The sequence below is a fragment of the Peromyscus californicus genome, unplaced genomic scaffold (assembly GCF_007827085.1).
Source record: "Peromyscus californicus insignis strain IS unplaced genomic scaffold, ASM782708v3 Scaffold_16__1_contigs__length_79575227, whole genome shotgun sequence".
NCBI classification, from domain to species: Eukaryota; Metazoa; Chordata; class Mammalia; order Rodentia; family Cricetidae; genus Peromyscus; species Peromyscus californicus.
In genome coordinates, this window is record NW_026294458.1 from 12,999,529 (window position 1) to 13,012,138 (window position 12,610).

General features: G+C 45.3%; 1 protein-coding gene across 1 annotated transcript in view; it reads left to right on the plus strand.

The window, feature by feature from the left end:
- The window catches only part of Mylk (myosin light chain kinase), a 208,183-nt gene that overhangs the window by 109,286 nt on the left and 86,287 nt on the right, over positions 1-12,610 (plus strand). Inside the window, 4 exon segments of the mRNA XM_052740431.1 lie at positions 1,333-1,470; positions 6,281-6,478; positions 7,111-7,360; positions 12,290-12,361. Coding sequence (XP_052596391.1) covers positions 1,333-1,470; positions 6,281-6,478; positions 7,111-7,360; positions 12,290-12,361 — 658 coding nt within the window.

Consider the following 12,610-nt stretch of genomic DNA (forward strand, 5'->3'; position numbering starts at 1 on the left):
TTTCGCTGAAGTATTATGAAAGTACAGTAAGCTGCATGTATTTTAGGAGTTGAACTTAATGAGTTTATATCCATGAGGAGACATTTACCCCGAACTGAAAAGTGACCGTTTCTGTTTCTCTTAAGCATTCCTTAGTGCTCTTTTCTAATCCATCTCCCACCCCCTGCTGCAGGCACCCACTGATACGCTTTCTGGCGCTCTAGTGTGATCTGTGTGTGTGTGTGTGTGTGTGTGTGTGAGAGAGAGAGAGAGAGAGAGAGAGAGAGAGAGAGAGAGAGAGAGAGAGAGAGAGAGAGAGAGGAGAATAAATCCAGAGCCTTCCCCAGGAGAGGTTACTCTCAATCACTGAGTCACATCCCACCCTGTAGTTTTCCTTTGTTTAGTTGAGACATGGTCTTACCCAAGTTGGCCTCAAACCCACTGCTCTCCTGCCTCAGGCACCTGAGTGTAGGAATTAGAGGTGTGTGTTGCCCTACCCAGCTTTAGTTTACTTTTCAAAAAGGGAAGGAAACGGGTTTGGAAGTAGAGGTTGATAGGATAGTATGTATTTATGTATGAGATTCCGGATTTGAGTTAGAGCCCATTCCCTCTGGTGGGATGCCTTACTCAGCCTTGGTGCAGGGGGAAGGGACTTAGTCCTGCCCCAACTTGGTATGCCAGCCCATATTGACTACCCAAGGGAGGTCTTACCCCCTATGAGGAGTGAATGGGAGAGGGTGGGATGGGGGGAAGGTGTGTGGGGGACTGGAGAAGGGGAGGGAGGGGGAACAGTGGTTGGTATAATGAAAAAAATTTAAATAAAAAAATAATAAAGAGGGGATGGGGAGCAGAAGAAAGAAGAAGGAGTAGAATTGTTCTGTTTACCGTGTGTGTTGTACACATATATCATGTCTCGCAAGAGTAAGAAGAAACCAAGCATTGTTTACTTCTGGGGAGACCGTGCCAGGGAGCTTGGAAGAGAAACTTTACATAGACCCTTCGGCATCTTTTGAATTCTGTGCCATGTGAGTAAATCACTTAATTCAAGAGAGTGAAGAGAATTTAAGGGGGAAAATCTTCATGAAGATGCCAAGGGTGAGCTTCCTCCCGGAGGTTCTCCCGAGGAAGCTGAGCTTATTTGCACAGGACTCCATGGAACCTCATTGTTTAGTCTCTGCTGTCAAGCAAGAGCACTGTCCGGTCAAGCAGTGACATGGGACATACCTCGTTCCAGTGATCTCCAGAACCTCCCAGCGTGCATGAGACCTGAGCTTAAGCACAGCTGTGTCCTCTAGTGAGTTTGTTGAGTGTGTGAAAGAAATCTTTCTCTCCCATTTTGTTTCCACCACACAGAAAAGAAAAGTGAAGGAGAGAGGGAATGCCTTCTGCCACGAGTTCCCAGCAAGCCCATGGCCCCCATCTTCCTGCAAGGCCTCTCTGATCTCAAAGTCATGGATGGAAGCCAGGTCACTATGACAGTCCAGGTGTCAGGTCTGTCCATACAGCCCTCTTCCTGGGGTGTGTAAGAGGGTGATCGTGTGGCAATGGGGTATTGCTCTTAGATGCCCAGAAAATCATCATGGAACCATCAGCAAGGGGTTCAAGGAAATGGAGTCTCTTGGCTTCTCTCTTCTGTTATCTGGGTAGCATTTTCTAGGTTGAGGGTTATATGGTCCAGAGGAAGAAGATGACTAAGATTAATGTGGCCAGTTCCAATGGAAAGTTCGGGGTTTTGTTTTTCACTTTTGTTTTATGGTTTATACCTTTTTGTTTTGTTTTAAAGAATTCCAACTATTTTTTTAATTGGTATATATTCATTGTAGAAAATGATGAGTTTCATAATTCTATTTTATTCAAAAGCATCATGTACTTTAACCATATTTACTAATTACCCTTCCTTTTCTCCCACCAGCCCCCTTCTTTTTCCAAATAGTCCCCCTTCTACTTTTGAGTCTTTCTGCTCTTAATCAATGTAGTGGTTGAAACCTTAGCCAGAGTAATAAGGCAAGAGAGAGAAATAAAAAGGTTGCAAGCAGGAAAAGAGGAAGTCAAATTATCCAATTGTAGATAACATAAGCCTATACTTAAAAGACCCTAAAGATTTTCTAGAGAGTTTTTAAATGGTGCAAAATGAGCTTGTGTGAGGTCTCAAGTCTTAGAGGCTATCTGAGTTAGATTTTAGATATTAGAGTCAGATTGATGATCAGAGATCTTTCTAAAGCTTCTAAAATAGGCACAAAAAAAATGTGGCTTGCACTCAGACTGAGCTCTCCTGGTCCTTTCTAGGGATAGCAGGAGAAAAGCTCACTGTAAATGGAGTTTTTTGTCCCAACTGCCCCGCCCAAATAAACACAGAAGCTTATATTAATTACAAAATGTTTGGCCAATAGCTCAGGCTTACTATTTACTAGCTTTTACTTTTAAATTAACCCATTTCTATTAATCTATGTATTGCCACGTGGACTGTGGCTTACTGGTCCTCTGGCATCTTGCTTCTTGGGCAGCTTGTTCACATCTCTCCCAACTCTGCGCTCTTCATCCCAGTCCTCAATTTGATTGTCCCACCTAACTTTATCCTGCCTTGCTATAGGCTAATCAGCTTTATTATTAACCAATGAGAGTAATACATATTCACAGCATACAGAAGGATTATCTCACAGCATTTCCCCCTTTCTGTCTAATAAAAAAGGAAGGTTTTAACTTTAACATAGTAAAATTACATACAACAAAACAGTTACTAAGCAAGAATTACAGATACAATATCCAGTCTATTTGTGGTTCACAAAATTAGAGAAAATACTCAATTATCCATACTATTTTGGTGAGTCCAAAGTTTTATATCTAATTTACCCTTTTATCATAACTAAGAAAAATTATAATTATGACTAGTCTTCAACTCTATCAAAGACTCCAGAAAGATGAAATATTTCCTAATGACAGGGACATCAGACTGCCTGGACAGTTAGCCAGAGTTTCTTTGCAATGTTGGAGCATCCATCTTTGGCCTACAGGCCTAGCATATCTTACAGATTTTCCTGTGAAGTAGGTAATTTTGAAGGACTGTCCTACCTTGTCTTGGAAAAGTTCATCATTCACCTTTCTTGCATCCTGTTGGTTCAGTTTGTACAGTAACTGTCAGCAATTGAGGCAAGGGCAGTTTCTTTGCCCATATGACTATCTTTTGCCATAAAGAAAACAAACTCCATATGGAGTTTCTTTGATACCCATCATCTTCTCTGGAATAAATTTGTGCTGCTAGAAGCAGACATGTCTCACTGTCATGAAAAGTCTCAAGTTATTAAAACATTTTAAATGTCATATTCTGTAAGTCTTTGAAGTATTTGAAGATTACTTATCTACCTGAAATATATCTTTGTATACCTAGAAAACCTAGTTAACATGATTATAAGTTTTACTATTATAGATAACTATTCATCTGTATTTTTTTAAATGATACATTACTTTTTTTGTTTTTGTTTTTCAAGACAGGGTTTCTCTGTGTAGCTTTGGAGCCTGTCCTTAAACAAGAGTAGAAATATACATATAAGAAAATTAACTTTAAATTTCTATCAATAAACCAAAATCCATACCCATGTAAAATATTTTGATATTAACATTTGTTTTTTGCATTAAAGTTGATTCAATAATCTATCTTTTTCCTCCAGTATTTCTATATTGTATCCCCCTTTCTTTTTTTAGAAAGAGACTGATTATGACCAATAACAATTTGTAACCAACCCCCCTTAAATGAAAACAAACATTTATAACCAATATTTTGGGAATGTAGGTGTAGTTTTCTAGACTACTTCCTGCTGATTGGTGGGTGTTGGTAATCTTTGAGGGACCCTGAGAATATCAGGATAATTATTAAGTCTTGGCTGGGGTATTTCCTGAGGCTGTATCATCTCAGCTGTTTTGGATGCTAGATCACCTGGGCCATTTTTATTAGTGTCTGGTCCCCTTGTTCTGAAAATATATAACTTTTAAAGGTAACATATGTATATTAATACAAATATAATCTGTGTGTCGTACACAAGTCAGCCAAAGATGATTTTTCATTATGTGTTTGAGCAGGTAAAATATACATCATGTGTCTTGTAGTTATTTTAGGTTTATTTTCCCATGTCTGTAGTTAGGATTTCAGGGGTCTTTCTTGATCAAACCTGACTTTCCTTAATCCAAAATGAATCCATAGCCTCTCATTTCCTGCAGAAACAAAAACACAATCTCTCCCCAAAAATGACATACATTTTGACTTAAATTTTGGAGTCAAGATATTTTTTAAATATATAGGTTGGTTTAATTTAGTAGCTTTCACAATCAAATGTCTCTTAGTAGTTATCAGTCACCCATTAACAGTCAAAAAAATCCAAAGGTAACACAATAAAATACAGAATCCAGACTCTGTGTATTTTCATCTTTATGAGGCTTATCATAGGTTTTTTATTACCCTATTCCCTTTTTAAGGACTTTATTATTTTTCAATCTATGACTGTTTTTACCCTTTCTTTTCTCTCCCAAGCCTACGCACATTTTTCAAACACTGTGTTCAGAGGCCTTTTTGTCTGAACCTGTTCTTACTGAACCTTTTCATCTATAGTAGCAAAAACCTCTAAGTCTGCCATGCAGTGCATGGCTGGGAAAGACTGAGGGAATCCACCATGCTGCTGCTCAAACCTGCATGCCTCAGCCAAGGGATGCATCTCTATGCCATGGCCTGCATGAGAAACTCAACCTAGGAAGCTGTTCTTGGCTCCATTTCTGTGTGTCTATAACACCCCTCTCTTTTAAAAAAAAAAAAAAGCATTTTTATGCTTTATATGAATGTACACCTACAACATTGGAGTGCCATATGTAAACAGAATTTTTTGTCCCTACTGCCCAGTCCCAAATAAACACACGGAAGCTTATGTTAATTACAAAATTGTTGGCCAATAACTCAGGCTTTTTATTAACTAGCTCTTACTTTTAAATTAACTTATTTCTATTAATCTATGTATTGCCATGTGTCCCATGGCTTTACCGGTCCTCTGGCATCTTGCTTCTTGAGTAGCTGTTCTCATTTCTCTCGACTCCGCCCTCTTCATCCCAGTCCTCGGTTTGATTGTCCCGCCTCACTTTATCCTGCCTTGCTATAGACCAATTGGCTTTATTATTAGCCAATGGGAGTAATACATATTCACAGCATACAGAAGGATTATCCCACAGCGTTGTTCACAAAGTCCCAGCTCCACACTCATGACAGAGTAAGTACCTTTGGATACATCTGTGGTTCTTGGTTCCTATCAGTGCCTCTGAAAACTAGAAGGACCCATCTTCCTAAAATCTTCCTAGTTCCTCTAGACCTACAAAAGTAATAAATATGAACTGTGAGAGGACCTGAGGACTTGTTCTTGAAGGGATGATGATCCCCAGTTCCTGGAGGATGAAAGCTTTTCCAGGACAGTCCCAGACAGAGGCTAGGTCTCTTTTCCACATTTGTCATGCCGATTGGATGTCTCATTGATGTCCAACTGCAAGAGATAAGAGGCATTCTGCAACTGGCCTCCAGACATGTGTCTTGCCCCTGCAGACAAATGACCATCTGCTCTCTCTTAGGCCTCCCCAGGGGCCTCACTCCTTTGGAAGCAGAGCCTCATGGTCAGCTTTCATATCTAAGGAAGCTCTCACGTGGTCATTGATCTGTACCCCCAACACATTCCAGAAACATGGGCCAGCACTCCTACCCACTGCCAGCCATGTTTAGAAACCCTCTGCAAGCTGAGGTCCCGAGACCACATTTGTGTGGTGCTTACAGAGTTCTTCCTGGTGATAGTCTGCAAGGGCTGCCATGGCGTCACCATTGTCTGCATGTGGAATCTCCATGTGAGGCAGGGCATGGCAGAGAACACCTTCAGGGTTAGGTATTCTCTTTGTGCAGCATGCCATTCTCTGGGCAGCTAGGAAAGGTTAGATTGACCCAGGTATTTCTCTTTTTTTTTTTTTTTTTTTTTTGGTTTTTCGAGACAGGGTTTCTCTGTGTAGCTTTGCGCCTTTCCTGGAACTCACTTGGTAGTCCAGGCTGGCCTCGAACTCACAGAGATCCGCCTGGCTCTGCCTCCCGAGTGCTGGGATTAAAGGCGTGCGCCACCACCGCCCAGCCAGGTATTTCTCTTAACAGTCTTACAAGGCAGAACATGTGAGGAGACTGAGGCAAACTCTGGTAGCATGTTTAGCCCAGCAGTAGCATGTTAAGTGCTCAGTTGCTTCCTGGCTAAGGAAGTTCCTCTCTCACAGTCTTCTGCTGCTACTCTCTGTTCAGGGAACCCACCTCCAGAAGTGATATGGCTTCACAATGGACATGAGATCCAGGAGTCAGAGGACTTCCACTTTGAACAGAAAGGTGGCCGGCACAGCCTGTGTATCCAGGAGGTGTTCCCGGAGGACACAGGCACATACACCTGTGAGGCCTGGAACAGTGCAGGGGAAGTCCGCACCCAGGCCATGCTCACCGTGCAAGGTGAACCTGAGCTGCTTTGGGGGAGCGGGGGCACAGCTTCTGCAAAAGCCATTTAGAGGTGAAGGAAACATGGGAGATTGCTCTGGTCCCATTGCAGCCTCAGAGGCAGATCACTGTCTCCATTTCCAACTCTTGCAGAGTGGGGCTTCCTTCCCATCTTTCTGAAGTCCCAGCTCTCCCCGGGGTACTGCTAAACTGGATGGACAATTTGGTATTGATGGTTTGGGGTATGAATTACACATGTATGAGTCCTTTCTCGTGTTGAGGCCTCCTTTTTAAGAGAAAGGTGAGTTAAACACATGCAGTGAGCAACAGTTCTCAGCAGTCTCATTGGATGCAGAGCATGAGCATAGCAATATCCCAGCCTAAGACTCCATACTGCCAGGACTCGCTGCCTTCACTTTGGCTTATATAAACTGATATTAATATTATCGTCTGATAACATAACCAAGGCAGATTTTTCAATGAGTATGTGCTGTCTCTGCATACCCAGTCCAATAACTTCTGGACCACTTATTCTTTGGTATCCTATTGTCTTCCGACCCTCTGCCATCATAGAGAATGGAGTGGATGCCAAGCTCTGTGCTGAAGGGCCTCCATCTCCATTTTTTTTCCCCATTGCCTACTTCCAGAACCTCATGATGGCACCCAGCCCTGGTTCATCAGCAAGCCTCGTTCAGTGACAGCCTCCCTGGGCCAGAGCGTCCTCATCTCCTGTGCCATAGCTGGAGACCCCTTCCCCACTGTGCACTGGCTCCGAGATGGCAAAGCCCTCTCCAAGGACACTGGTCACTTTGAGCTGCTCCAGAATGAGGACGTGTTCACCTTGGTCCTAAAGGACGTGCAGCCCTGGCATGCCGGCCAGTATGAGATCATGCTCAAGTGAGTCTGCATGTTCTGCCAGCCTCCCTCTTCCCCTCCTCAGATTCCTGACTCCCGGGCTGGGACAGGGAAGCCCGAGGAAACAGCAGCTGATCCAGGCCCAGTGCGGTTAGCATGCTCTTGGTTCTTATAGTTGAATAGAGCAGGTCCTCATGGAGAGTCCTCCTTCCCTCTGAGCTCAGTTCCTCAGGAGCCTCCCACACCACATATTGACTTGGCACATTATGCGGTGTATGAAGAATATGAAAGCTGTAGAAATGTGAAGTAGGCCTGGTGGCTCACATCTTAATCTCAGCATTTGGGAGGCTGAGTCAGGAGGGTCATGGTGGACTTGAGGCCAGTCTGAACTACAAAGGTAGACCCTCTCTCAAGAGAGAAGGGGCCGAGAAAGAAGGTCTGGATTAAAGGTAGAGATACAGGAACATAAAGGTTAAAGAGGATATATTAGTATTAGATATCTATTGCTGTGTAACAAATTACTCCAAACTTATACAGCAAATATTTATTATCTCACAGTTTCTGTGGACTGATGTGTTAATTCATTTTCTGTTACTATAATGAAATGCCTGAAGCTTGATAGCTTTATAAACAAAGGTCTCTGTAGGTCCAAGGGTGGTAGCTTTATTTGATGATGGTCTTCCTGCTGGCAAAGGGTGGTTTGAGGGTTCACATGGCAAGAGGCAGAGAGCGTGTGTGCATGTCACGGTCTTCCTCTGCCTCCTCTTTACAACCACTAGTACTCAGTCACAGGGGCTCCGTTGTGACTGTTTATCTAGTCTTTACATAGCCTTAATGGGTGCCTGACTACTTTGTAACTTCCTTCCTGAACTTTACCAAGTCCCCACACTGAGCCCATCATGTTCGTCAGGATCCGCTCTATAAGCCACATGCCAAGGCGTTTGTTGTGATGGCAGACTGTGCCTACAGTAATTATGAGCATGTGCTTTCTACTTACATCGGCTGGCCGTTGCTACATAATAGACCACCCCAGATACCTTGAAGTGCATTTTTAAAAAAAGAAAGCTATTATTTCTTAGAAATCTTTGGGTCTGTTCAGGAGTTATGCCCCATATGGGCCGAGCTCTGTGGATCTGAACTAAACACAGGACCTTCTTACAATTATCTGTTTTCCTGTTACCATCAGCCCTGTGCCTAGACTATGTCAACTGACTTTGCCTTATGCTTGAACTCATTATTACCAGGGGGACAGACCTGCCTCTGTGATAGGAGCCTTGCTCACTAGGCCAGTACTAGGGCAGAAGCTGACTTGATGTGACAATACTTTCTGGTGAAGGAACAGTACTTTGAGATGATACGTGTGTTAATCAAGCTAGATATCCTATAAGAGATGAAGGGTTTTTTTTTTTTTTTGTTAGATTTTGTTCGGTTGGTTTGGTTTTATGAGATACGATTTCATATTGCCCAGGTGGCCTCAAACTCAATATGGATAACCTTGAACTCCCGATTCTGTTGCCTCCACCTCCTGGCTTTTTGTGAGATTTTGAATCAAAAAGAAAGACTGGGTCTTGGCCAGTGAAAAAGGACTTAGCTTTTAAATGAGCCAAGAAAGAAGGAGGCTAGAGGGCACAAAGCAAAGGGCTATAAGAAGTTTGCCAGACCCTTAGAGGGGGGTTACACTGGAAGGGCAAGAGGCAGACTGTCTGGGACCAGCTGGGGACAGTCATAAAATGGAGCCTATCCCAGCGGAAGGGAATGCGGAAATTATCTAGCCTTCTCATCTGATATTCAGGGACACTGAGGTCTCAGGTCACCGACCTGATCATGGCCATGAGCTGAGCCTAAGTTCGAGCCCTTGTCTTCTGACTTCGATCAGATGTTCTTCCATTCTGGCAGCCTATCGCTGGGAGTGTCTTTCCATGCACTGGGAATTGGGGAACCGGGAATTCACGCTGACCAATTCAGCCACGCATCCCTTGCCCTTTTCCTCCCAAAGTCTGGATTCCTCATTCCTCCGGGAGGCCATTGCCATGGTGTTGGCTCTGTCCCCAGCAAAAATGGAGTAAGTCGGTGGAAAGTTCTCTTGAGGAGCACTTGCCAGGCCTTCCAGGGACCTTGTTCCTTCTCACTTTCTTTGTCCTGACAGAAGTCAGAACTAACCCATGGTGGAGGGCCTTTCGAGGAGGAAGTCTGGGTGGCTGGGAGGAAACCAGGGGGTCCAGTCTGTTTCTGCTTATATGGAGCAGTGGATGTGGGTGAGCTTTAACTTTCCCTTCCCTTCGCAAGATCTGATCAAGAGGAGAGCTAAACAAGTCAACTCCAAACCAGCTGAGAACACAGATATGTTCCAGGAAATCAGTTCTTTACCTTTGTATATAAAATCATCCTATGCGTGGGTGGTTTGGGGTCAGACCTGATGCAAGGCTTCCAACCAGAGCAAGAGCTTCTTATAAGGGGCCCAGGAAAGGGGAGCCAAAGGTCTCCATATTAATGGTAGGTGTAGCGTTCAGAGGGACTGCTGTGTCCTGTGTGGCAACACCAGGGCAGAGCCTCAGTCTCCACCCAAGTTCTTAATAGCGTGTGAGTGATATTTAAGCTGTCTCAAGATGCTGTTCCTGCTGGTTAGGACACTGGTAGATGATCCCAGTCGGGAGTCTATCTGAGCTTTGTAGGCTCCAGAAGAACCCATGACTTGCTTTCAAGGATCAGTAGAGGTTTGCATTTTAGGCTTTCGGGATAGTTACCCCAGTAGCTGAGCCATGGTGTACCAGTGCTCTGCTGCCCCAGCTGTCTGGAGACCTCAGAGTGAGATCTGTGGGTAGGTAGAGACTCTGAGGACTTGATCTTTGTCTGTAGTCCCCTCCATGGGGACAGGTCATGATGATGACTCGAGCCCTTATTTGCTTCCTTCCATGGGGAGGTATAGCTAAGCCTTGCTCCAGCTCAGCAAACAGCTCAACTCTGTGGTTCACAGCCTCCTAGTGTGTGGCTAGGGTAAAGTGGGGCCATCTGGTCAGTATTTTCTCCTGATTCCTATGCCTTATGACAAGAGGAAACTCAGTGAGGATATGTGGAAAAGAGCTACCGAGTAAACACCCACTGGGCGTCTTGCTGTGTTCCATGCCAGTATCAGGCACGGAACAGTGTGAAGTAAGGAAAGAATGGCCTAACACTGCCCAGTGACCGGGCAGGATCAGGGCACCAGGGATCATGCTTACAGCCTGGCGCTAATGAGTTGTTTATTAAGCAGAGGTATAGCCTGGACTCTGCAGGTTCCTTGAATCGGTAGCTTCAGAGAACCTGGGCCTGGAAGAGGGGACAGACAGGAGCTGACAGGGGAGGAGAGAAGAATGAGAGGGCCGAAGGTACAGAAAGGGATCTTCGCAAGGCAGAGCCTGGGATGACGCACAGGCAAGAAGTGGGGCAAAGGAGGAGGCCCCAACAGGTGAGAGAGGCCTGGAAGAGAGCACATAGGTCTGACCTAGTTTTGCATGGGTCCCTGCCCGAAAATGAGGAGCAAATCCACAGACCCTGAGAGCAGAAGCACACTATCGGTTGCTAGTGTCTTTCGAAGAGGAAGTGCCAGACAAAATGAGGTAGGCGTACCACAGTGGCAGCAGGAGGGATAAGCACGTATTCCCAGATTCAAAGTGTAGGTGCCTACCAGGTGGACCCATACACTTATGTGTGTATCCACTCCTGTGGTTAAGGCACACGTGTATACAGACACTCCAAGAAACACACAAAGATCCCAGAGCCAACTGGTTCTGATGAACACCGTGGGACCTGCCTGCAGGCCACAAGGAGGTAGATCCAGCCCCTGTCCCTGCTAGTTAACTCTGTGTGTTTAGGCACATTATTTAACCTTCACACACTCCGTTTGTCTTAAAAGGACAGTGTTGTCTCTAACCTGTTGGAACCATAAATGAAATGAGGCAGGTTATGTAAGGAAGAGGTCCCAGAGCTGGAAGCTGCTATGTCTGTCATGGAACCTAAAAGGGTCCCTCGGAGCTAGCAGTGCTACTAAGGCGATGTTACTAAGTGGGACCTGAGAGTCCCAGCACTGCCTTGCATAATCCCCACAGCCTCCAGTGCTTTCCTACACTTGCCAAACTTAGCTGGCATGTTGTAGAGAACAAGACAAAGCATGTGGCAGTCGTGAGGGCCAGACAGTCCCGGATAAACACAGTCCTTGGAATGGTAGAACCTACCCATTTAATTCCCAGACTGGTCCCTTCCCTAAACATCCCTTTGAAATGCCAGCAGAGGGCACCCTCGTAGGCCAGAGGGCTCATCTGCTTTGAATCCACCCTGTTAGCCACTGAGCCCCTGCCTAAGAAGAGGGGCCTCAGCCAGCCATGCACCCCTGGAGGCCGAAAAGTTCTGTGATTGTAAAGGATCCGGAGCCCTCCCCACCTGAAGGAGGGAAAGAAAGGCCACCCATGTTGGGAGACACGCTTGTTAGGTTTTTTAACACAGAACAACACAGAATGTTCCAGTTGATGGGGGCTGTTTTCAAGGAGAATTCAGCCGTTGGGGAAAGGATTGTCACCGCTTTGAGGGAGTATGGAATCAGATCACGGGGCATCTGAGCCGGGCCCGTCTGTATAGACCAGCGGCTTCATCACAGCCGCCAGCAGCCTTTATTCTTAGACTAAGTGATCAATTGATAGTGTTTAGAAAGGATTCCCACTTGTGCATGCTGCTGCTGTCCTAGATAGTTTTTATCCTTCCTCTTCTTTATAATCCAGAACTATAAAAATCAAGGTTGACCACAGGGTCAGAGCTCTACCCTAAATCTAAGTCCGGGATAGATGCCACAGCTAAGCCCTAGGCCTCCTCCTTCCCCGATGGTCCTCCAGCCCGTGACCAAGTCTACACTTGCCTTGTACTCCTTCCAGCCCTGGGCTGAATAGGTCCTTTGCCCAGGGAGTCTCACAGTCCTTACTGTCCTGCTCTTGACTCCATCAGGAACCGGGTTGGCGAGTGTAGTTGCCAGGTGTCCCTGATGCTGCACAACAGTCCGGCCAGAGCCCCACCACGGTGAGTGCCCCCAGCAGTCGCCTGGTCAGGCCCCTGCACCCGCCACCCTCCTCCTGGCCCCCGAAGCCTGGGATTGTTTGTGTCCTCCTACTGAGACTACCAGAGCCAAAGGGAAAGATTGGAAGGGGATGAAGGAGGAGGGAGGGCAGAGGAGGCAAAGGAGGGGGTGATGTGTGTTTCTTTTCTTTTCTTTTTTTTTTTTTGCACACACCCTTATAAGGCTACTGAAGTCATTACCGATATAATAAA